Here is a 26408-nt window from a genome sequence, read left to right as displayed (position 1 = left end):
TTCACATATCATTGTCTTTTAATATATGCACAATTACTTTAGATAAGGTAAAAATGGGTGGGAAATATGATTCCCTCCTTTTCATTCAACATTTTCCCCCCTAAAAGGCCACTTGCAGAAATCTGTTTTTATTGCTGGGTAGTAATCAAGGAATGTCCCACTTAAGTTTTTAAAGACTATCTTCACCTCTGCAATTGCACTTCAATCTATATTAATTCCTGGGCAGAATTTTAAAAGTATAAAAAGACCCTCTTTCAGCCTAAAAACAGTTTACATTTGCAGTAAATTCCTCCGTGTTAGACCACTCCCTTTTTTACAACTCCTAGGCAAAGTGACTTTGTCTTAGCTTGTCATTTATTAAAATTCATCAATTGATGTAGGAAGTCCGCTTGCATACATCAGTCACTACCTCAGTAAAGACTCTTACTGGAAATAAATGCACTTTTTTTCCACGCAGATACATCCGACTTCTTCCTTGCAGCTCAAGGTGGGCGACCAGATCGGTTGCATAATAGATGTTGGGAAGCTCACTGGCAGGAAGCCTTAAGAGGCAAGCAGCTATCTCAATTTTTCTCACTTAATCTTGGCTTCACGTCAGAAGCTGTGCAGCAGTGCAGTAGAATAGGGCCTGGCAAAACCTTTGCGAGCAAAGCGCCTTTTGTGCTGGGACTGTGGCTCGCTACCGACGTCTCGGCGGTTTCCAAGGCTGGGTTTCCTATTGATTTTCCTCCTCCTTTGCTTCCCCAGGCTCGCGCGGCCGGACATTGTGGGTGTGCGTGCTGGATTTCTCCCGGATGCTTCGCGACTAACATGGATGTCCCGCCATCCCTTGCAGTGGAAGGTTGCTCCTTGGCGCAGTGAGTGAAGAACATGCAGCGATTGCTAATGGGTTTGGGAAGCGGAGACTCCTTTCTCTCTCTGTGACCATGCCGTGATCGTGTCTGCGGCCACCACTCGACGCATTCTCATTCCTACCCGAACCGGGAGCCTAACGCTAGATCGGGGAAGTGGGTGCCGCGCGTGTGGACACAGAAACACCATGAAGATTATTTCCCCGATTCTAAGTAATCCAGTCTTCAGGCGCACCATTAAACTCCTGCTGTGCTTACTGTGGATTGGATATTCTCAAGGAACCACGCATGTATTAAGATTTGGTAAGATTCCCCATCCCTCTCCATCGCCTGGTATCCGGCTCAGAGGCAGCCGGATGTAAACGGGCGTGTTCGCTCCTCTAGGCGGGTGGGCTCGGTGCATTTCGACCTGTTCACTGCTCCGTCGCTTCCCAGGGTTTGAAAGGACCCACTGTGCTTTTCATTTCTTTTCTCCCCACCCCACCCCTTTACTGAAAAAAAAAAAAAAATTAGCCGCGGGAGGATGCAGTGAGTGTCAGTGTGTGGTAGTCGTGGCTGCGTTACGTCCCCATGGTAGCCAGTCTCAGAGACGGTGATGACGCTGGGGGTACGGCCACCGCCGCCGCTCCCTCCTGTCTCCCCGGGAGCCTCCCGGCTTGGCCCGCCGCTCCTTCCCCAAGAACGTGCGCGCTGGGGCTACACGCCTCTCAGATGGCCCGGCCGATGAGCTAATATCTGGTAACTCTTTGGCAAGTTGGCGTCTGTCCGCTTCCGCCTGGGACCTGAGCAGGTCCGCAAGTGAAAGAAGCTATAACCGTTTTGATATGTCATCAGAGAGGCTTTTCGGTTCATCCTACCGGTTTTTCAATCCCCGGTGCCCTCATGGGTACGCGGAGCCTTTAAACATATTGTTGTAAGGTTGAAGGCTCTACTTAACCAGGGGAGGCTGCTGTTTGAGAGAAATAGCGTCGTGAGGGAGAGTTTTTGTTTGTTTTAAACTTGTGAGTCCTCCTCTCACAGGTTGCTCAGTGCGCGTCCTGGACTAATAATACATGATATGCCCAGTGGTGACTGGGGCGGAGGGAGTCTGTGTATGGGAGTCTAAGTCTGCGTCTTTATTTCACTTGTAGCATGATTTAAAAAAAAGCCGAGGTGTCAGTTCTATATGAGGGGAGCCCATTGCTTTCCTAAGGAATCAGGTTTCCTTGGGGCTCGAAGGAAAACCTAAATGTGAGACTCCGGTGGAAACGCTGGTCAGAAGATTTGCTTGGAGGAAATGAAGCGTGGGCAACGCTCAGCTGCTTTCGATGGCCAATGGAGTTTCAGTAGAACTAGTCAGGCAAAGTTCCCTTAAGTAGATAAGAGCCAGAGAGGAGAAAGCCAGCAGGGTAAACGCTCCCACTGTGGGCGCCTCCTTTGACAGTTCGAGTGGATTTAGACCAAAGAGTGCAGGAAACCGTATAATCCTGAGTATATGTCTTTGAGATAAAAGCAGATACATGAAGTCACTCAGTCAAATTTAAATCGAAGAGTGATTGCCTGTACTTCCTATTATGTCAGCAACATCTTCTCTCTTGCCTTTTTCCCATATGCTTTTTCTAGAATGATAAAATTCATCATCTATCTCAGGCTTTGTGGAACCAGGGTAGGAATGCTTTCACATACTGAAAAAGGGAACCCTACCTTCCCTCCCCCACCAACACATAGACACACCTGGAGTCCAGAAGACTGGTAATGACAAGAAAAGACAATGAGTTATAACTGGATTCCTGCTGTAGTAGTTTTCCTGCTTTCTTCATGCCTTTAGATGGTACTTAAGCACGTTGCTCTTAGCAACAAGCGTCCACAGGAATGCTTGTTTCTTTGGATGAGATTAAACAGGTCCCTGTATTGCCGGAAATGTGTGTGTGTGTTCAGCTGTTCTGCTTCAAGCATGGTAAGTGCTACAGTTTGGTAGTTTTGCCCAATATTTTGAGTAGTACAACCTAGTTATTTGGAATATTGAGGTGTCTTCTGAAGTGTGTCTGTGAATGAGTGTGTCTTAATGTATTTGAGGACTGGGTGGGGAAAAAAAAAAGAAGTATGGGAGCCGGAAGACTGCCGCCAATACTCTAAAGATTTAGTTATTGCTGCTCTGGTCTTAAAGCATAATATGTGCTGAATCATTAGATTGTTACATTCGCTGATCATTTCATATCTTCATATTAAAAATCTTGGCGACTGTAGCAGAGTGTGTAGCAGCTTTCCAAAAGAGCTGACACACACACAAAAATACATTTTCCTAGACCAGTGCTTACTAAGAATGTCTGTAAGAAATGGGGGAGTAGGCAGACACCTTCCCACCTGTGCCTTGCTACCTTAAACCAACAGCCCAGTTTCTAGATAACTTGTTATTTTCTCCCTTAACTTCAAACATCTTCCACGTGGAGATCCATTTTCTCTGATTTCTGACCTGAGCTGTGGTGAAGGACTGTATACATGATAATCTTTGGAACATTCACCTGTTGGGGATGTTTTGATGCAATGGCAGGAGTTTTATTTTCTTCTGGGAAAATCATGTTTTGAGTGGGGTGGAGATTGGTTGCGTGCGTATGAGCCACTCTTGAGAAAGGTTATTTTCAACTTCAGCTGAAAAGGCGAACCAGAGCCTCATCCCTGGCCCAGTGCCTTGGACGGGAAGGTGTTGGAATCGCTGGTGAAGCAGCTGCCCCTGGGGTGCGGGTGAGACCCGCCGCCTCTACTGAGGAGGTGGCATCCAGCCCCTTCCCCACCGACCCCGGTGTGGCGCCAGCCGCCTGGCGCCTCTGCGGCGGCGCTATGGCAACCGCGGGGCCCCGCGCGGCGGCCGCCCCATCCCCAAGCCCTCTTCCCGTAGGTGGTGGCAGACCACCTTCACGGCCTCTCTGCTGGCCTTCCCCCCGCTACCGCTAGTGCTGTGACTTGAGTCTGCGTCCTCCTACCAACGAGTGTGGATCGGGGAGCAGCCTAGGGTGCTGACACTTGCCGAGTCCCTCGCCACCCCCGCCCATCTTCCGAGTGCTCAATCTCTCTCTCTCTCTCTCTCTCTCTCTCTCTCTCTACACTTGCCGAGTCCCTCGCCACCCCCGCCCATCTTCCGAGTGCTCAATCTCTCTCTCTCTCTCTCTCTCTCTCTCTCTCTCTCTCTCTCACTCTCTCACTCTCACTCACTCACTCACACACACACACACACACACACACACATACACGCGCGCGGACAAATGCACTCTAGCAAGCAAGCCTAACACTCTGGCACAATGACTCCTCTCTGGTCTCCAGGAAAACTTCCTGCAGTCTCATCCGCGTGCGCCTGTGTCCTGGCGGCCCCTCCCACCCTGCCTGGCCTCGGGGCTGCCCACTAGGGCCTGCTACTCCGAAGCCACGTTGTAAACACCTAGAGAAAGTCCCCCGAGCGCCGACCCCAGGGAGCTTTCCCGAAGCTTCCAGGCAGCCTGGGGAGATGGGGGAGTGACCTGAGGGTCAGCCAAGGGTCAGCTCCTCGCCCGCGCGGCGCCGCGCCGTGGGTGGGTCTTGGCAGTTTCCCCGCCTTTGATCTTGGCTTGACCCAGCTTGGCTTCTCCAGGGCGACCACCCAGGGGGTGCGTTGTCGGGGGACACGGTGGATCTTGGACACTTAGAGGGTCAGTTTCCCCGCTCCAGGTCAGGTCAGAAGTCCTGGGGCCGGCGTTTTCAGGCACGGAGACTGCGACGCCCCCCGCGGGGCTTCTCGCGTGCGCTCCCGCCCGGCAGCCCGCGGCGCCGCGCAATGTAAATGAGGCACCTTTGTTTCCCCGCGGCGCGGCCCGGCCCTGCTAGCGGCTGGACGGGCGAAGGCGCGAGCCCCAATTCCAAGGTCTCCCAGCACCACAGTGGCTCCGAGGTACTTGAACGTTTCTTTTGTTACTTTAGCCACCCTTCTCTTCTCGCTCGACCTCTGCTCCTGGGAAAGCGTGGGAAGGGGTAGAAGCCAGCGCCGGGCGCGGCTCCACGCAGGGCTAGCAGTCCGTCTCGGAGTTTGGGGGTTGGGCGGCTTTGGCATCTTCTTTAAGGAATCACTTCCCAAGCCACCACTTGTTTACGATCTTCGAGATCGGGTTTTCCAAATTCTTTATCTGAAATGGCAGTTAGAATGCCAAGAGCGAAGACAGGAGCCCAAACTTTCTCCCAAACTCGTGGGCAGCTTCTCCAAGACAGTCCTTCCAGAGGAGCTGAGATTGTGATAGGCCACTCATTCCCTTCAGATGTTTCGACCTAGCTTTTCTCTTTGGCGTTCCAGTAGGACGGCTTTTTTAAAAGGCTTACCAGGCGAGGTCTGTCCCCAGACGCGCTCGGACCTCCTTGGCACTGTGAGCTGGCTCCATGGCACAGCGCTTAGCCACCTCCCTGCGCACAAGCCAAAGGTGAAGGCCACCAGCTCAGCGCCAGCCCAGAGTATAAGACCCACAGAGTGAGAGGGAACGGAAAGTGTTCCTATGGAAATCCCCCTATTTGTTGGCTATCCCGTGTGCTCCCAGATAGAATCATTAGTAGCAGATGTGCTACAATATCGAGGAGTGTGAATGAATTGGCTGGGCTTAGAAGCCGCCACTCTCTACAAGATCTTTGGAAGAGATTTTTCTTCCTTTAGGAGGTGAGGTGGGCGGGAGGAGGGGAGTGGCCTTACAGCTGGAAGCTGGAAAACTGGCTCTTGGGAGGTGGGGATGGGGGAGTAATAGCGGCTACTGTCTGAAACAGATAAAGCCGGAACACCTGCTCAGCTGAGCTCTGGAAAGCAGGGGAGGGAAATCTTTCCAAGAATGGCCGACACAACGGCCACGCTAAATTAAAAAAAAAAGAAAAGAAAAGAAAAAAAGAAAAAGAATCTGATCTGTTTTTTCACATAAGTTCTCACTTATTCTTAAAGCTTCAAAGAATAACTCTGATGTGATCCATCAATGGAGGCACACTCGTTTCAGAAAATGACTTAAAAATGATCTTTTCGTCCTCTAGAACTAGCACCTCTTCTCCACCAAGACACATGGGACTCACCATGTTTTCTGGCTCTGTGAAGTTGTCTTTAAGAAGTGAACAAGGGTTTATATGTCAGTAGACATTTCTTCAGATAGACACCTTTTGCTTTTTAGCTTAATTCAAGTGATCACTGCAGTGTGTTCAGTCCTGAATTCTCAAATGACACTGTTTCAACATTTACTCAGCACAGGAAAGTTAATGTGAATTGCACCCACACAAAGGAGGAACATAACATAGACCAAACACAGGATGTATCATTGGTTATCAGAGCCTTTTCAAGTCTATTCACCATTAAATAAAGGGTTGCCTATGATAATGATGACATAATCTTTGATTTTCTTTTAATTATCAAAATTTCTGATAAATGTCTTGCTCTTTTGTGGTAGAAATTCAAGGGAGAGGGATTTATTTTCTCTTTCTGTTTTTAGGATTTTACTGTGTTATTGTAGCTCCAGTTCCACTGATTCCCTGGAAATTGTTGATGTCCATTTTTACACATCAGAGTAGAAAGTAGTTCACTGTCTTCCAACTGTAATAGCCTTAAGGCTTTAATCTACTGCATCCGTAATACCTGGGGTTTGCAGGAGATCCTAAGTTTTCCTCGGTAGGATGGTGTAAAGTATTGAAATGGAATTGTTGATTGTTTTGCATTTGGGTGGTGAAGCTTTATCTTCTGTGGACTTTCAATTTGTAATCCAGTTATCAAGGTCCTAGAAGTGCTTCAGATGAATCTTAAACCCTAAATCTTAGCATGAAAGGTAAGGTCAAAAGCCCCTAAAAGAGAAGGAAGTAGCTGCACATCATCATTATTGATTGGTCTAGATTAAACACTGAAGAGGAAGATTTCAATCTGATAACGTCATAGGGCTTCCTGTTTTTCTTTGCTGCTTCTGCTGACAATTTTGTAAGGTAATTAAATTGGCTGATTGAAGTCACGGTGGTCATGCGGCGATAAAGACCGTTTGGATTTAATGGAATTTAAAACAACAGAGCACTGAACACAACTCTTACCGAACAAGAATTTTAATGGCCCATTCCGGGTGCTGACTAAATAGAACGCCCTTAACAAGTTTGATCGAAAGGGCAAGGCAGATTAGCACTATATAGTCTTTATGGTTGAAGATGGGGGAATTAAAATTATCCCTTTAAAAGACTCATTAATGCATTATCAAGATTTAATGTAGGTTAAATAAGCTTTCTTTAGACCTTCACCATATACGGTGAACTTAGGTTGAGGACCAAGTTTCAATAAGGAAATCTTTTTAAGAGCTCACTTCATAAATGGAATTATATACGTTTCTTATTTCAAAAACAAAAGACATGTAAAAATCTTTGAGAGGATCCAGCGTATTGAGGGCAAGTGTTGATGACAAATCCTTTCTTTTCAGTAACTGAAAAGAACAAATTTGAATTTTCTTTATTTTTATTTTATTTTATTTCTGCGGTACGCGGGCCTCTCATGTTGTGGCCTCTCCCGTCGCGGGGCACAGGCTCGGGACGCGCAGGCTCAGCGGCCATGGCTCACGGGCCCAGCCGCTCCGCGGCATGTGGGATCCTCCCGGACCGGGGCACGAACCCATGTCCCCTGCATCGGCAGGTGGACTCTCAACCACTGCGCCACCAGGGAAGCCCTGACTTTTCTTTAAAAGTTTTGTTTTTGGCAATTTTTTTCTTATAAGCAATGCTTATCTGTACTAGAGAAACCGCAAAAATAATTTCAAAAAATGTTCTTCTACAGTTTCAGTAGAGTCATAGGTATCTGACTTAGGTTTTATGCTGTCTTTTTAATCCCGCCCTTGTTTTTCCTTAATGAAACTTATCCATTCAGGTTACCATACTTTAGTGCATTCACGTTCCTTCCGCCCCTGGAAAAAGGGCAATTCTTTGCTTCACATTGAGAACACATTTAATGTTCTCATTTTCACATGGTGAAAGTCAAGCTTCAGTCTCTTATGGGATTGTTCCTTCCAACTGCTTCTTGCCTTGTGGAATTGTCCTCTCAAAGTTGTCTATTCCTTTGATTATTCTTAAAAAAATCCCAAACCCGAGTTTTTATATAAAAATCTCCCCAATTTTGATTGTACATAATTTAAAAAATTGTTCAAGAAAATTCCAAGTTGACCAAACCGAAAGCACTCGGCTGGTTAGGAGGTAGCCTCAAAGTCTCCAGTTTTTACCCTCCTGCCCACCCCACATCCCCACTCCTCATTGATCCCTGAACAAGTAGGCTTATTTGTCTCTTGCCTCACACCATTAGGACCAAACATTTTATACTGTTGTATTTTCAAAGTGACAATTAGCTTATCAGATAAAACTAATATGGTAAAACTGAATGGGAGGTTAGAGAAGACCCTTAAGATCTTTCTGCAAAATTTTTTATTTTCCATTTTATTTTTATATTTGGGCTTTGAGGCTCTTCTTCATTTACCACAACATTCAAATGTAGCATTTTCCTATTGATTGACTTGGATCCTTCATTTCCTTAATTAAAAACTAAACATTCTTTTAATAGAGACAGGTCACTGGACAGCAGAGCTATGTGTAAAGATCTGAAAGGGTCTGGGGACGTTGTGGCTTTCAGATGTTTTTCCCACGGATACATGTAATTCTATCAGTCTTTCTTTTTGGTTTAGCATTTGCCCTCTTCCGGGGCCTTGTTTTAAGACAAGTATATTCTGAAAGGGAGAGCACATAGTCCCTAGACTGTAAAGTTAGGATAAGTTTATTAGATCAATCGATTTTGTCTATGATAGAGATGCTCAGATACAAAAGAGAATTCCAGGTACTAAGGGAGTGCTGAGTGATTAGCACTGAGGTGAAGGGGAGGCTGAAAAAAGAGGGAAGCCAAATGCTGTTTGATACACAGTCTTTTCTAGCTTTACTGCCAGACATTTCAATGCGTTGTAAATTGATCTTTTTGCTTGTATTAGTCCAAGTCTTTGAGCATACGTGATGATTTGAAATCAGATGTCAATGATATTCTTACATTGACATATCTCCTCCCAATCAAAAGGATCTTTAAATGCTTTTCACACCCTTTTAAATCGACAAGGTACTTTTACATCATTGAAGGAAAGCAAGTGTTTGAAAAGGTGTTGCCTCTAATTCCCACTTCTTTCTCCAGCTCTGCCTCACTCGGAGTCCTTGGCCTATCACAATGGGAATATTGCTCAGCTAAAATGATCAAATAAGCAATGCAAATATCAAAGAAGTGTTCTGCTTCGGTATCATCATAGGCATTTGGTTTATTTTATGTTGTCTTTTTAATCCTGCTCATCTTCTACCAACGAAAGCCTCCGTATTGTTTATTATACCTTGTAGTGCATTCAGGCCCCTTCTTGCCCAGAAGAAATGAAATGAAAACTCTTTCAAGATGAAGGAAAACTATCAAATCATGTAATATGTGAGCCAAAGGGGCCTTTAGAGATCAAGTCTAGTATCCTAGGTTTAGATATGAGTTGCCAAGAGCAGTTAAATCTCTTTTTCTGGTCACAGCTAGTTAGTGTCAGATTTTAGACCAAAATGTGAATATCCTGACTGCTGGTCGAGTGATGTTTTTCAGTGAATTATGCTATTTTTCCAGGGTAGCCTCTGATTCTCTGTGCTTTGCATCAATTTTAGGAAGAGTCAGTGGTTCTGGTAGCTTCCCCTAGACATTTGCCTCCTTTGTTTCTTCCACCTTTTCTTTTATAGAACATTATATCATAGATTATCCCTTTTCTTTCTCTCCTTTGTCTGTAGCTCCTTCCATCTCCCTCTCCCATGCCTGCCAGAGTATTCTTCTCCCTGTGTCCAAAACTTTGACCACATCCATTTATTCAGCAAATAGTAATTGAATACATATTGTGTGCCAGGCAAATACAGTTCTAAGACCCAGATTCTGACCTCAAGGAGTTTGTATTCCAATTAAAGAGAAAAGACATATACATATTAAAGTACAAATTGAGTGGTGCAGAAAATATATACAATGTTGTTTAAAGGAGATTATTGTGGGTTTGCATTTTTATAGACAAGATTAGACTCCGGCTAGGACCTGTAAAAAAAAAAAATGTGTGATAGGGAGAAAGACAGGGAAATATATCATTGGCAGAAGACTCAGAACAAGAAAAGGAATTTAGGCAGAAGTTAAGAAGGTGAGCTTTGGGATAGGGAATGGACCAGCCCTATCAGAGGATAGTTAAGGCCTTGCTTTTTCAGAGCTTTAATATTTAGGTTACAGGGTTTCTTCTCCTGTTTGTCACCCCCTAGAAAGCAATTGAAAGTGAAGGGATGGGCTTGACTTGGGCTGCAACAAGCAGTCAAGTGGTTTCTCAGTCTGCTGCTTACATTTGATGAAGAATAAGTGGATCTCTTTTCTCTGTGTGATTGAAATGGAAGCAAAGGACCCACCCTTGTCCTTGATCATTGAAACCTTTAAGAAGTTCTTGGTCTGGAATCACAGATACTTCTTTTCTGCAGATTTTTAAAAACACTTTTTTTTTTTTAGAGAAGTTTTAGATTCACAGCAAAATTTGAGCTGAAGGTATAGAGACTTCCCATATACCCCTGCACCTAAACAGACAGCAGCCTCAGTCTCCCTGACTATCAAGTGGTATATTTGTTACAATTGGTAAACCTACATTGACACATCAGTATCACTCAAAGTCCATAGTTTACACTGGGATGCACTCTGGGTGTGCATTCCATGGGTTTTACAAATGGATGATGGCATTTATCTACCATACGGAGTATCATACAGAGTTTCACTGTCCTAAAAATCCTTTGTGCTCTACCTCCCACTCCTTATCTCCCTGCCCCCCCGCCACCCCACAACCACAGATCCTTCCACTCTCTCCACAGTTTTGCCTTTTCCAGAATGTTATATAGGTGGAATCATACAGTGTATAGTCTTTATAAGTTGGCTTCTTTAGCTTAGTAATAGGTATTTAAGGTTTCTCTGTGTTCCTCCATGACTTCATGGTTCATTTCTTTTTACCACTAAGTAATATGGAATCATGGATACTTCTTAAGTGAAATTCTTAAATGAAATAAAGGAATATCTTTTTAACATATGGCCAGATCAAATGATTAAGCAAGGAAAAGTTTTCAGTTAATCTAAAGGAGAATGCATTGGAAGAATATTTAAAAGTACCCTTAGCTTCCTTGAGGGATATAGTATATTGCCTGTAAGGCATTCTCAATGTTTTTTGTCTAATTCCAAGAGAGTTCCATTACCTGAAACTATATATATATATATATATAATATATATATTATATATATATATATGTATGTATATCTATAAAATTGTATTTTATATAATATATAATAAAATTATTTCAAATCAGAATTTAAAATTAAATTAAAATTAAAAACAATTTTAGTAGAATGAATTCATTGTAGTGATAGTTTCTAATTCTGCGTGAACTCAGGACCCCAGACCTGTATGAGCTAGGAATTTTACTCTTGACTTTGTCATCTAGTGGCTGTAAATTAGGAAAAATAGTTAAATCTCATTAGGTCTTGATGTCTATTTCTGTATAATGGGCATTACTTGTTATCTAACTTCCAAGGATAATGTTGGAATTAATAGGAAAATGCAGAGAACTCTGGGCTTATTGGTAGAAAAGGACTTTGGGGATTGAAGGTGTAGTTGTTCATTTACTGTGTATGTGTAGAGCAAGGTCAAATTTGTTATCACTTGTGTATATTTCATTCAACTTCTTAAAATGTGCATAAACATTTTCAACAGTCTGTCTTTTCTAAACTGTTCTTGAATCGACTTCCTTGGATTGTACCTGAAGCGATTATGAACATGTTGAAAAGGATTATTGGCTAATAGAACAAACTTTCTTCTGAGTTGGTAGTTTGACAGAAGAGCAAGTCCATAGTTTCCTTCTCTATCAGGAATTTAATTGGTATTATCAGATATCCACAATATAAGTAAGAAACATATCACAACTAAAAGCCAAAATAATAAGCAAAGAAATCATGCTAAGTCTGGTGGTTTAAGATTTTTCACTTTTTCACAACGGCATAGTCTTTCTAATTTATGTTTAAAAACATTTTCTGAAAAGCTATGCCTGATTTTATATATACGTAATTCTTCATCCCTCTGCCTGTTATGAACTTTTAGCTATTATTCAAGTTTTGTAGGTACACAAGTGACTGTATTGATTCGGGAAAGTTTCACAAACACTCAGATTTACTACGGTTGTTTGGGATAGAAAAGGGGGACTTTTCTCTGGTGATGTTGGCATCTTCATCAAGGAGCTGTCCTAGGCAGTCTTTCCGGGACTTACTCTTTAAGGCTAGACAGACTCTGGTGTCACCCATACAGCACTCACCTCATCATTCTTGCTTGAGGCCCCTCTGAATTACTTTTGGCTCTTTTTTTATAAGCTCTAACCCAGTGTTGGGGAAGCAGCATAGAGGTGAGTAGAGAGAGATGAAGAACCCCCTCAACTCCACACCAGTGGTGCCACATTAGAGCATCCAGGAGACCATTTGAAAAGTGTATTCAACTTATAATACATTTTTATATTTGGAAAAATTTTTTTAAGTTTTTAAAACTTCGAAATATGAAGTTTATTAGGGAAATTTCCTGGATGTTGAGGATAATGAGGTTTTGGAGCACTGATTTCTAACTTTCAGGAGTTGGATGAAGGAGAAGCAGTCTCAAATTTTTATGATAATCCAAAGGATGAATGGCCTAAATGCAGGTTGAAAAATACTCCCCTGTCTTAAGTCTGGTTTGGGGTTTCTGGAAGCAGTTCTGTATCATAGCAGAACTGATGTTGGAGTATGTGAAGTTGCAGTTGAGTTCCTGCTTCCAGTGGGTGAAGGTCAGGGCAGTATTCCATTCTGTCATCTTTCCCTGAGGATTCTGGGTTGATCCCTCAAGAAGCCTTCCTGGGGATTGGGGGTGATGTTTCAATAACTCATCGTCAGCTTGTTCTCCAAGATGCATTTCTCTTCCTTTTACTGTTCCATACATCAACTATCCTTTTAAAAATCTAGATTGTTTTGTCTCCTCCAAAACGTCTGTTTTAGGTGGGGATTCTGTAGAATAAATTCAAGCATTGGCAAGAAAGTTTGATCAGATCAATGGTTCCCAAACCTTGTTTCACATCAGAATGGAAAGAGCTCCAAAACTGGAGATTCTGTGGTTTAAATTGTTTCATTTTTCACAACTGCATAGTTCCACAACTGCATAGTTGTAGTGCCTTCACTTTTTTAGAAAACTCTTAAGAAATGCACTTAAAAGAAACCAAACAAAACTCCCAGGCAGGTTGAAAATCAATCACTGAGCTAGTTAATCCTAAGGAGTTTTTGACCTTAAAATTATAATTCCTCTGGGCGGGTGCATCAGCTTTCTGGACTGGCAATTGATAATCATGACTAGGCTGTGTGAAACAATGAGTAAATTTTGTAGATAAGGGTTGTGGCTTGGATATTTTATCATCCCTCTCAGAACACACACAGTGTTGGGCTCTCAGCATACCACTGATGGGCTGACTGATCCTTTACAACCTAAGCATTTAGAATATTTACACACATATAGCCAACCCCACCGCCCAAGGGAATCTTAAGCAGGTGTTGTTTTACAAATAATGTCGAAGATGATGAATAGTTGTGGGCCCTTACCTCCCAACCTCCTACTAGAGTCGCCCCTAACAGATCATCTTAAAGTGTTGTTTTCCCAAAATCTATCAAAAAAAAAAAAAAAATTCCAGCAGGCATCTGCTCTAGTTAAGAAGACCCCAACTCAGTTGCCATGAATACATGTAAATGGCCCAGAATCTGGGCTGAAAATAGAGTCCAGCCTAGGTGTTCATTAGAAACCCCCTGGACTAAACCGTGTCCACCCCTCCCCCAGCCCATTGCTGTGACTATACTATCTGAGTCATTGTTAGGTCATGGTGCCAAGAGTTGAAATCTGGACACTACTTTTGGAATGAAACCAGAATGCTTGTATATTTGTTTCAGGTGGACATTGTCAATAGTTATATATGCTGCTTTAGTACTAAAACTGATAATATCGTTATCTGTCCAAATTATTGGTAACTAAGAGTTTTCCATATTTATTGCCAATTAGGTAAAACATCAGTTAATTAAGTATATTCCTATAATTTAACTTGCCATCTGGGAGACTTTATCCAAAATTATGTATAGGAGACACCTTATTGATGGTACCATTAACAGTGGCACAATTATAGATTGTTTAGAGATTCTAAAGTATTGAAATCATCATAATTACATGCTAATGATAATTTTAAGATAAATATTGAAGAAGCTCATTGAGTTAACTTTACTATTCCTCAGAATTTCTCTTACTGGGACTCAACTATGTTTACTAATATGTGTTTAAATATTGTTAGTTGTTTTTTTCTTTTCTTTTCTTTTTTTTTTTTCTTTGCGGTACGCGGGCCTCTCACTGTTGTGGCCTCTCCCGTTGCGGAGCACAGGCTCCGGACGCGCAGGCTCAGAGGCCATGGCTCACGGGCCCAGCCGCTCCGCGGCACGTGGGATCTTCCCGGACCGGGGCACGAACCCGTGTCCCCTGCATCGGCAGGCGGACTCTCAACCACTGCGCCACCAGGGAAGCCCTGTTAGTTATTTTAATTAAAATAGTTCAAAGGGGATTTAATGATTGACAGCATGGAAATATGTACTTTCAAAAAATTGTATCTGGTGGTGTGCAGTTCTCTGGAAGACATATTATGAAAAATCCTTTTTTATGGCATGAATTTCACAGTAAGTTTTTTTTTAATTGTTATCTGAATTTTTAAAATTTAAGTATAATTGATTTACAATGTTGTGTTAGTTTCAGGTATACAGCAAAGTGATTCAGTTATACATTTGTATATGTATCTATTCTTTTTCAGATTATTTTCTATTATAGGTTATTATAAGATATTGAATACTGTTCCCTGTGCTATACAGTAGGTCCTTGTTGTTTATCTATTTTATATATATTAGTGTGTATTTGTTAAACCTAAACTTCCAGTTTATTCCTCCCCTGATTCCTCTTTGGTAACCATAAGTTTGTTTTCTATATCTGTGTCTATTTCTGTTTTGTAAATAAATATCATATGCTATTACTTACGTGTGGAATCTAAAAAAAATGATATAAATGAAATTATTTACAAAACAGAGATAGACTCACAGTAGGTTTTAATCCTGTATATTCATCCAGTTATAAGTTAGAATTATTATGCCTTTAACCTTCCCATTTGTTAAGGATAAATTTATATATATGCATTGGATATGAAAAAATGTAGATAATATTATTAACACACTTACATTTATTCAAGGATACTCATTTATTGGCTTTAGGTCGGAGTCTCTGACTTTACTAAACTTGACAGCCACAAGGCAGTGGTAATGGAAGTGAATTGCTCAAAGTTCTTTGAATTTTATACATCTTTTATTGCCTAGCAGGTGGCCAGACTACATCAGCATTTTTAATATAAACAAGGATAGACTCTTAGCTAAGATTTCAAAGTAGCATATTTTCTAAGTGAACTGTGGAGAGAATTTTAACGCTCAAATTTGTTTATTTTTCTCCTGTACTGCATATGTTATAAGGGAACTAAACGAATATAAAAAGATCACTACGTATTAATAAGCAAAAGCCATATTTAGTATAAGTAATCTCTCTCCCTCTCTCTTTTGTTGCTATTCTTCAAGAAAGGGAGATAAAACTAAATTTGCTTACCAGAAAATAAAGTAATTCTTTATATTGTGGTTGTAGGGAGAATGCCAAAAGCCTCCTATCAACTCTTTCAATTTTGCTTCCATTTTTGATTTAAATTTGCATTTAATTCAACAAATATTCATTCAGCATTGGTATCTGATCCAATTCTTTGATTATTGACATAATACAATAATTGTAAAGCAAGAAATAACTAAAATTTCACTAAATATGAAAATTTCCCCAAAATATGGTTATTATAAAATACATTATATAGAGGTTCCTAATGATACTGTTTTTTTCTGATAGGCAGTAAGATGTATATTTTTCAGTTCCATACTGTAGGCTCTGTTTCAATATTTTATTTCAATACCTTGATAGAATTGAAGAATCCACCATATTGAAATTCACTTTTAGTTTGATATAACTTATCAAAATGTGTATATACTTGGAGATGATTTTTCTCTAATATCTAGAGTTTGTACTTTAATATACACCTTCTAATATGTTGCTTCTTTGTAATATATACCTTAGTATTTAAGTCTGTTTGTACAAGCAACCAATAATCCAGTGTGTTATTTGTTCATTCATTTAACAAATGTTTAACTGCTTACCTTATGCCAGACACTGTATTGGGATCTAGGACACTAAGAAGTTGAAAGTAAAAAGAACTGGTCTCTGCATCAAGGATCTCATAATCTACAGGTATAGGTAACCACATAAAAGAAAATTGCAAAACAGTGTGACAAGTGCACACAGTAGTAACATGTAAATAATTATTCTAACATGATGAGAGGCATCTAGCCGCATCTGCATTGAAAGATTTCTAAAGCCTGCTGTTTGCATCTTTCTCTGAGACTTGTGATCTACTGAGGCCTTTACTCAGACATTCCATTCTTGGTATTAGATTAGATATTAGAATGGCTGTGCTGTCTGTGTTCCTTCTCTCCACTGCTCTAACTCCAGAAGTCTTCAGCTGGAGTGGGCCTGTTGTCTCAAATCATAGTGATGCCATTAATATGTTTCACATACACACACACACACATATATACAAATATTCATGAACACTTGCACACACATGTGTGCGTACATAAATGTGTGTGTGTGTATATATATATAGAGAGAGAGAGAGAGAGAGAGAGAGCACGAGAGAAAGAGAGAGAGAGAACTAGTCTAAATTATTTTAAGGATTTAAGTACTGTGTTAGTTAGGATGTAGAGTCAGTAACATATCATAAAAACATCACCCCACCTTCCAGAAAAACAAAACAAAACAAGATAGATGTGTACTTCTCTCTCACATACAAGTCAGAGATGGTGTGGTGGATCTGTAGCCTTCTGGGGTCCATGCCGCTTCCGGCTCTCTCTTCTGGTGTCTATATCTGGCATCTGGTGTGGACTTTCTCATGGTCTAAAGAGGAGCTCTAGGGATCTCATGCACCTTCCCAACAGCAGGATGGACACCTCCTGGATGTTGCACACACCGTTTTACCTCATATCCTGTTGATAGGAACTTAGGCACATGGCTACACCTGGGCAAACAGGAGGCTGGGAATTGAAGCCCTATTACAGGAAACGTGCCCAGTTGAAAATCTCAGGGTCTATTTCTGTAGAAGACATAGAGTATGAATATTGAAGGACCACTGGTAGTCTTTGCCACAGGCATCCAATTAAACATTTTAGAAAGGAGCTCAGCTCTTTAGAGTTTTAAACTTTGTGTGTGCGTGTGTGTGTGTGTGTGTGTGTGGTTATGAAGTAATGCATTGTAGTACTGATACATTTGGGAAAATATGGAAAAGTATAAAAGTGAAAATAAAACCTCTTACAATTGTGCCATTCAACTAAAATCACTGTTATCATTTTGTTTGTATTTGCTAGCCTCTTAAAATTAAAACAAAACACAATATTTTGATTGATTATAAAAGTAATATAGTAGGGTCTTCCCTAGTGGCGCAGTGGTTAAGAATCTGCCTGACAGTTCAGGGGACATGGGTTTGATCCCTGGTCCGGGAAGATCCCACATGCCGCGGAGCAACTAAGCCAGTGCGCCACAACTACTGAGCCTGTGCGCCACAACTACTGAGCCTGTGCTCTAGAGCCTGCGAGCCACAACTACTGAAGCCCGCACACCTAGAGCCCGTGCTCGGCAGCAAGAGAAGCCACTGCAATGAGAAGCCTGCACACCGCAACGAAGAGTTGCCCCCACTCGCCACAACTAGAGAAAGCCAGTGTGCTGCAACGAAGACCAAACGCAGCCAAAAATAAATAAATAAATTTTTTAAAAAGTAATGTAGTTATTGTAGAAAATGGAAAATATATAAAAAATTATTTAAAAATCACCCATTATTTCACCATAAATGTCATTTTGAGATTTATCCTTGACTCTTACTATACATGTTTTGTTAATTTATTTTCACTTAACACTTTATTGTGAATATTTTTCTGTTTTCAAGTATTTTTGTGTAACGTTTTATTTTTAAGTGTCTAACTTTCCACTGTGTAGGTGTTTGTTTTTTATTAACCAGTTCTATTATAAGGTCATGAGCTTGGGTTTTGGATTCACACATATCTGAATTTGAACCTGGCTCTGCTGCTTTTGAGCTATATGATTGGAACATGATGCTGAATCTTCCTAAGTTTTAGTTTCCTTACTTATAAAATGGGAATGATAATATTATTCACCTTATAAAGTTATTCTTGGGATTAAAAGAGATAACACATATAGTGCTTAGTGAAGGGCCTGGCATATAAGAACCTAAATGTTAATATAATCAATCAATTGGTCAATCATTTAATTAGTTTTGTAACACAAAGTGTTGATTTCTGTAATTGGTTCAGGCTCATTTAGATCAGATGCGTCTACATATTATGTTATTCTCAGGAGGATGATCGGACACCCCCCTGCATCCCAGAAGTCCTATGTGGTATTTTTCAGGCCACTGGGGGTGCCCTTCAGGAACATGAGGGGCCAGATGATCAACCAGGACCCAATAGGCCTTTAGGCAGGTGACAAATAGTGGGGTATTTCTCTACAATGGCAGGCCTGACCCTGCTGCCTACTTCTGAAGATGAGGATGGCTCTTCAGCGCTGGTGATGAGGTTGGGCAGGGGAGGAACTGCTGCAGTTTCACAGCAGTCCTCTCTTTGTTTTCTGATTTGCTAAGCAAATTCCAGGTGTTTTACTTGCTAATCACATTATCATCCCTGATGCTTAATTATTTTCTGTAGGGAAATAGAGTGGTTTGGGGCTTCCAGGAAATTAAACTGAACTTCAAAGCCACTTCCACATAATAACATTTTGAAATGGGTAATTCCTCAGGGTTTGTTTCTAGGTTTACCCAATTTTTTCTTTAAAGGGCATACTTTTCAATAGTAGATTTATGTTTTTCTATATATTTAAGATCATATTTTTAAAAACTGGATACGTTAAGGCTTCATAAATTCCTAGTAAAATGGTATAAAAACGTGTGGCTGGAGCCTTTGAGATAGACTAATGCTGTGATCTACAGAGTGGGAGATTGGAGGTGATTCTCCTGGGATCTGTATTTGGGAGGAGCCTACATCACTGGAAGAAGATCCCTATTGGCCTGCTCAGAGAGAAGGAAGTGGGTTCAATGTTAGTACAGCAAAAATCTGAGAATAACTTCTGTGTACGAAGGTAAATTTCCACGTGGCTCGTGGGCAGTCTCCCCCATCCTCTAATAGAGTCTATGTAACCTCAGCACAAATGTTTGCAGTCCCATTTTAAGAAGAGAGATTCTAGAGATTCGAGGTCTTGCCTCTCTGTGCCTTACTAAGTATTCCTTGTCTAGTAACCCTGATGTGCTCTTTTTAATCTTTTAGGTTGCCCTTACAGTCAATATTTTCTGATCCGCCAGCACACGGATATAGCCACGGTGGAATCTTAAAACTTGATCACTCTACCTCCCCCTAAAAGGATGGAGGTGCAGAATTCTCATTTGAAAATTGCCATGCATCAGCCTTTGAGAGTTTACAAGTTATGAGCACCACAGCCCACTGCTAATAACCTACTATTGCCAGGAGCCCAATTCCAAACTGAGCTGGAAAAGGCATGGACAACGTGGTCAGAAAGATTGGGATTCCAGGGCCAATTCCACACCTTACAAAGCTGTGCAACCTGAGGCAAATGACTCAACCTTTGAGCCTCATTTTTCTTATTTAAAAAATGAGGATAATAACACCTCACTTCTATGGTTGATGTGGGGCTTAAATGAAATAAAGTCCTTGCATTTAGGGAGCAACCAAAAACGTCTCTTCCCTTTCTGTCATCCTGATAATCTGAATGTGGATGCACTGTTGAACAATAGGTTAGCTGTCTATCCTACAAGAGCCTGTCTGTCAAACGCAGAGTCCTCTGTGTTTATTGACTACTAGCTTCGGCTTCTGTGCAGCTGAGATACAAATTCAGCCCTAGGCTTTTATCCACAGATCTGAGAGGAGGAAGGCAGGCGCCTGTAATTACAGCAGCAGTGATGGGTTGCATTTGAATTGCATAGTGTGTTAAGGCTTTTCTCAGCTGCTTGGCTTGGTTATTGCTATAGTGATTCTGGGAGTAACAGACAGTATTTTAGCAAGTATTTGTCTTTCTATTATCCATCCTAACATCATCCTAGAATCTCCACAGACACCAAGAGTTCTTTTGTTGCTCTCTGGCAGCAGATAAAAGAGCTTATTTTTATGAAGTGGTCTATGCAGAGTTTAACAACCCTTTTATGGACTGGTACCAGACTACGTATGGAGGGGTGGGGTGAAGATAGTTTTTCCACTAAAGTTCGTAAAATTTTGTATTCAAGTTTCCATGAATCAAAATACTACCCTACAAAAGTCTGAGACTAAGCGTTGCAAATGCTTGTCTCTTGTGCTTCACTTCTTTTCTTGTTGTTTCATTTCACACTGGTTGGCCAGAAAGGCAGCTGTCCATGTGGTCTTTCCAAGGCAGCATGATGGCTGGTTGAGGCTTTCTGTGAGGGTGCTGGTTGGGCAGGTGAGGGAAGGTTGGAGAGGAGATGCCTTAGTTCCCTTTGCTAATCTCCTCTCATCAATCACCGTTTGTTCCTCTTTTCTTAAATTATTATAATGGAAATGTCAATGTCCTCAACATCATTTGAATGAGAAATAGCTACTCTAAACAGCATCTGCAAAATGACAGCTATGAGATCTAGAAGAGAATGAGCCCCCAAACCCAGGTTATTATCCATTTCCTCTCATTTATTTGAGAGCTGCAGTAGCAGGGTCACCCTGACATGCCAAAGAGATTTCAAATCTTTACTGGAAAGTCTTGAATGCGCTATTTTTAATGTGGTCATGTCTACATGATTTCCCTAGCCTTTAAGAGCAGAGATGAGTCTCAGTTAGCTGCACTCAAGATAGGAAAGAAGAAAGCCTTTCATACAACTTACATTGTTTTCCCTCTTATTTACATTTCTCTGACTCATTCCTTCCCTGTGGACAGCTCCAATGCCTTGTCTTTTTTTGTCTTCCTCAGCCTAGGCAGCAAGCTGGTTTTACTCACTTCTTTTACTTGGTTCTATCATATGATCTGTTCTTCACAGGGGTGTAGGATCTTTTCCCATCACCCTCCCACCTTTGCAGGACCCACTTCCATTTCCTTTTACTCATAACCATCCTATTTTCAGTGTATCTCTTTCACTCTTTGTGTAACTAGTGGCTTTGTTAAATTACCAAAATCTCATACGGGCCTGTGCAATGGGGCTGGGTGGTGGTGGAGGTATTTGGGCTCACTGGTAACACTGAAGGATGGCTGAGGTCCTGAGATAATTAGAGATTGTACAGCTACAATGACCACATTTTAGAAACTCTAAATCAACACACAGGTATGACATGTACAGGTGGACTTATAGGGACAGTGGGATAGTGTGGTTGAAACTGGGACTGTCTTATTGCATGTTGCACCAGTATACTTGTTTAATGGTTTGCATTTTGTATGCATTTGCATACACAGTATTTATTTAATTCCTATAATAAGCCTAAAAAGTAGGTGCTCTTAATCTCCTTTCACAGATGGGGAAACAGGCTGAGAAAAGTTAAATAACTTCTCCCAAATGTTCCAGATATTGAGGAGTTTGAAGCTGGGTTAGACTCTGATAGTAAGTCTTCTGATCCTTTCATTTCAATAAATTTTGGTAGAATTTAGTTGAGTTTTGCTGCTCTATGATTGGGATGTGGGATTCTCCAAGCCCACTTTGAACCTAGAGCAGGCATTGCATGCCATAACAAGAATATTTTCCTCAGCATGAAGAACCATTGCTCTTCTGAAATAACCCTCAAGCAGCCTTTCCCAATTCTGGTTTACTTCTTACAGAGAGAAAATGCATAGAAGAACATGAGTTATTCTAATTTCTAGAGTGTGGCCCAATGTTAAGATGATAATAATAATGATGATGGTTACTCTTTATGGAATATCTGCCACAGGCCAGATACAATGCAGGTGTTTTTCATATGTTATCTCATTCAATCCTCACTGCAAGTCCATCACCCCCATTTTAGAGACAAGAAAACTGAGGTTCCAAGAAGATAAGTGAGTTATCTGGGGCATTACATCTAGTGTCAGAGTGAGAATTTAAATGCAGGTCTCTCTGGCTCCAGAGCCCATGCTGTCTAACCTGCCATATGCATTTATGCTGGCTTCTGGAATAAGCTCAAGAAAGAATATAAATGCCTACATTATATTTATCTATCTATTCATATCTATTAACTCATGAACATGCTAAACTAAATCATGTGAAATTGTTAATATTTGGCCATTTTTGGACCAACAAAAATGATAATTTCATACGGTTTAATGCAGTGTTTCTGAAAATGTGGTCTCTGGACCACCAGCAGCATTACCACCTGGAAACTTATTAGAAATGCAAATTATCAGATCCCACCCCAGATCTATTGCATCAGAAACTGAGGATGAGGCTTAGCAACCTGTGGTTTAACAAGACCTCCAGGTGGTTTTCAAATTTACCCAGGCAAATTTGAAAACCACTGGTTAACCTAATATATTTATTGAGAGGTTACTTTGTGTCACGTGCTGTGTTTTAGCCACTGGGTTTACAGCATGAACAGAAATGGACATTGTTCCTGCCCTTAAAGAGTTTATACCTTACTGGAAAGGACAGTTTTCACAAATATTGAGTTATTCTTTTTAGTGATATTTATATTTTTATTAGATATTCTAAATCTCTGCCAAAAGACAGGAGTCTTCAGAGGCAAAATTAGAATGGAAAGAGGGTTGTCTTCCCATCACAGGGGTGGGTAAGACCAAGCGAAACAAACACAGATCCAGGGACGAGTGTGGGGAATGTGGCGGGGGGCCAGTGCTCAGTGCAATAGAATCCAGACATCTTGGGCCCCTGCTCTGCCCCTCCCCTCACCCTGCCTCTAGGGGTGGCTCTCTTGCATTTTGAGACCTTACTGCGGGTGGGAGGAGTGCAAAAGTCCACTTTTCAGCATGAGACAACTAGGAATGTTCAAGGTAGGACTTGGTCAGCCTTCAGCCAGCTGGTTCATCCAGCTACTGATCTGCTGCTACCTCTTGCTCTGAGGAGTGTCATTCTGTGGGCAGATGGCAAGGTGTGCTTTATTCCAGAACTTTGTCTTTTCAGTGAGCTGTGCAGCATGACATAAAGGATGGCTCTGCCCTTAGCAGCCTAGAGGTTGGTCTATGTAATAGTCACCCAGAGGGAAGAGGAGGAGGCAGGGTCAGTGGGTATGAAGAGCAGTGACTGGGACCTTCCCATTGTCTGGGGGGTGGGGGGATCCTTAATCTGTGTTCATTAACTCTTTGTCCTCTCAAAGGGAGACATTCCCAATACTCTTCCATTTACCAAAGCATGAGTCCTGAGAGTTTAAAGAACATTACCTTGCTGAGTACCATTTGAAGTTATTATCATCCTGGGTTCATTTTCTTAATTCTTTGCTAGCCAACTTTTAATAAATAGCACTTAAGTACAAGTAATGCAGCTTGAATAAATCCCTTCTCTTTTTGAAAGCATCCTTAGGCCATTTGTGCCACCAGGTTCCCAAAGAAAAGGGAGTAAATACTAGCTGAATGTTCTTTAAAAAAACAACAAAAGAATTTTATTTATTTATTTATTTTTGTGGTATGCGGGCCTCTCACTGTTGTGGCCTCTCCCGTTGCGGAGCACAGGCTCCGGACGCGCAGGCTCAGCGGCCATGGCTCACGTGCCTAGCCCCTCCGCGGCATGTGGGATCTTCTCGGACCGGGGCACGAACCTGTGTCCCCTGCATTGGCAGGTGGACTCTCAACCACTGCACCACCAGGGAACCCCAACAACAGAATTTTAAAGCAATTTCAAATAATTGAGCATTGACTCTCATTTGGAGTCCCTTCATTCCATTGGTAATAACTTAGAAAATAAATTGACAGAAAATTTAATGATGGGATTAGAACCTGAAGGTATGCAGGAAGAGGGAGGATGCTTTGTGACAATGTATGTTTTAAGTACCAATGGCACTTTTTATGACATTAAAAAAGTTGCTCCTATTATTAATACTTAATTTGAATTAAATTCCCAAATGTAATTCCAGCCTTGTTATAGAAGAAATAATTCACATACACAAATAACAGCAGTTGTGTACTTAGAAAGGCAGGCTGAATACAAATCCTGCATTAGGAATGGCAGTCCCATCTCTGAGAATATCAGAAGAGTGCTCAGATAATCAGCACAGGTTCTTACCCAATTGATTAAATTATATTTTCTCTGCTTTTACTGGGGAGGGGAGTGGATTCTAAAGACTATGAAATCAATGCAAGCTGCTCTTGAATTGTATTATTTGCTTGAAATCAGGATCCAGATTCTTCTTATCACCTGAAAGACAAATCATATTTTTCTCCTGGAGTCCGTCAGAAATTCCCAGAGTATGTTCAAGTATTACATGAATAATTCATTTTACTCACTACACATTACAGCACTTAACAAGGGCTGTGGCCAGAATCCCCTCCTCAGGGAAGCTAATTTGGAGAATCATTATGGCTCTGATTTCTCAATGTTTAACACTTTTATGACCTACCTGATGAAGTCTTCCTTTCTTTTTCAGTCCTTTTAGAGAAACAATTCAAGTTTAAAATTTCATCGAATACATTCTTGGAAGGAAATAATCCCAGCCTTTCATATTTACTCCACCCCTACTCCTGAATAAAAAGACAAAAAGACAAAAAAAACCCCAAAAATCATAGACGCTTTTGAATATAAACTTAATATTGTGCTCACAAATATTTCTTTACCGTTAAAAATCAAATGACATGATTTTAATGTCATGTGTGTATTCCTCCCTGAATTTTTCAACATTAGAACATGACCAGGAAAACCAATTGAGTGAATATATGTGGACACCTCTTAGAACTCAGTATAGTGTCTTTTTTATATTTTCCTTGAATTTTTTTCTTACGGCTCTTATGGGAATACATATGAACTTTCATGTTGCCATAATACCTCAGTGCTGTCTTGGTTTTAATTTATTACCACATGGGATGTGTCCTACCAGAGAGCAGATGGGCTTATGTACTATTACACATGCTAAATATAAAAAGTCTGAGGGCAGTGCTGACTACCCAGTTGATTCCACCGATGAACTGCAGTCTTCATGCCTTACTCTCTTTCTCTCAGTCCACAACCCACAAGATAAACCCTTGGCTAAATTGAACACTTAGATACTTCAGGTGGGAACTAGGGAAATCCTCAATGACTCTATATGAAACACAGCTGAGTATCTTTTCCAGACTGATTTAGTTTTGAATATCTACAGGAAATCCCATTTTACTCACATCGGTTGGCTAGATAAGCTTGTTCTTAGGTATACTTTAAAAAGCCCTATGGGGTAGCCCTAAAAAAGAAGAAAAAATGAACTTCTTCATTTTTAAGGGCACTTGGCCAATATGCATATGAAAAGATGTTCAAGTTTACTAGCAGTCAGGGAAAGGCAAATTGAAAATAAGCAATATATCACTTCACACTCATCAGCCTGGCAGAAAAAGAATAGAGCTTTTGCATGTATTGCTGGCTAGGATGTGGGGGAAAGGGTACTTTCATACATTGCTGGTGGAAATGTGAAGCATTACAGCCTTTTTGGAAAGCAATCTGGCAGTATCTATTAAAATTAAATATGTACACATAAGCAATATACTCGTAGGAACCTATCCCACATAAATAAGTGAACTATGTGTAAAGACATAAATAAGTGGTTCTTTATTTCAGTGTTGTTTGTTGTGGCAAAAAAAGGAAATACAGTAAATTTCTATTAAGAGAATCATTGAGATTGGTTCAAGATGGTGGAATAGAAGGACCTGCACTCACTCCCTCTTGTGAGAGCACTGGAATCACAACTAACTGCTGAACAGTCATAGACAGGAAGACACTGGAACTCACCAAAAAAGATACCCCACATCCAAAGACAAAGGAGAAGCCACAATGAGACAGTAGGAGGTGTGCAATCACAATAAAATCAAATTCCATAACCGCTGGGTGAATGACTCACAAACTGGAGAACACTTATACCACAGAAGTCCACCCACTGGAGTGAAGGTTCTGAGCCCCACGTCAGGCTTCCCAACCTGGGGGTCCGGCAATAGGAGGAGGAATTCCCAGAGAATCAGACTTTGAAGGCTAGCAGGATTTGGTTGCAGGACTTTGACAGGCCTGGGGGAAACAGAGACTCCATGCTTGGAGGGCACACACAAAGTAGTGTGTGCATCAGGACCCAGGGGGAAGGAGCAGTGACCCCATAGGAGACTGAACCAGACTTACCTGCTAGTGTTGGGAGGGTCTCCTGCAGAGGTGGGGGTGGTGGTGTCTGTGGCTCACTGC

At 41.3% G+C, this 26408-nt stretch overlaps 1 protein-coding gene across 5 annotated transcripts in view; it reads left to right on the top strand.

The window, feature by feature from the left end:
* Nucleotides 1-26408, top strand: part of GRIK2 (glutamate ionotropic receptor kainate type subunit 2) — a 677382-nt gene that overhangs the window by 4523 nt on the left and 646451 nt on the right. For all 5 annotated transcript variants that reach the window (XM_028494615.1, XM_055087599.1, XM_028494618.2 and 2 more), the window contains exon 2: nucleotides 748-1154. In XM_028494615.1, the coding sequence (XP_028350416.1) occupies nucleotides 1040-1154 (115 nt within the window). In that variant the 5' untranslated portion in view covers nucleotides 748-1039. The remainder of the gene's footprint in view (nucleotides 1-747; nucleotides 1155-26408) is intronic.

The sequence above is a fragment of the Physeter macrocephalus genome, chromosome 10 (genome assembly GCF_002837175.3).
Source record: "Physeter macrocephalus isolate SW-GA chromosome 10, ASM283717v5, whole genome shotgun sequence".
NCBI classification, from domain to species: Eukaryota; Metazoa; Chordata; class Mammalia; order Artiodactyla; family Physeteridae; genus Physeter; species Physeter macrocephalus.
The sequence above is the reverse complement of the archived record's forward strand: the minus strand, read 5'-3'. Positions and strand labels throughout refer to the sequence as shown.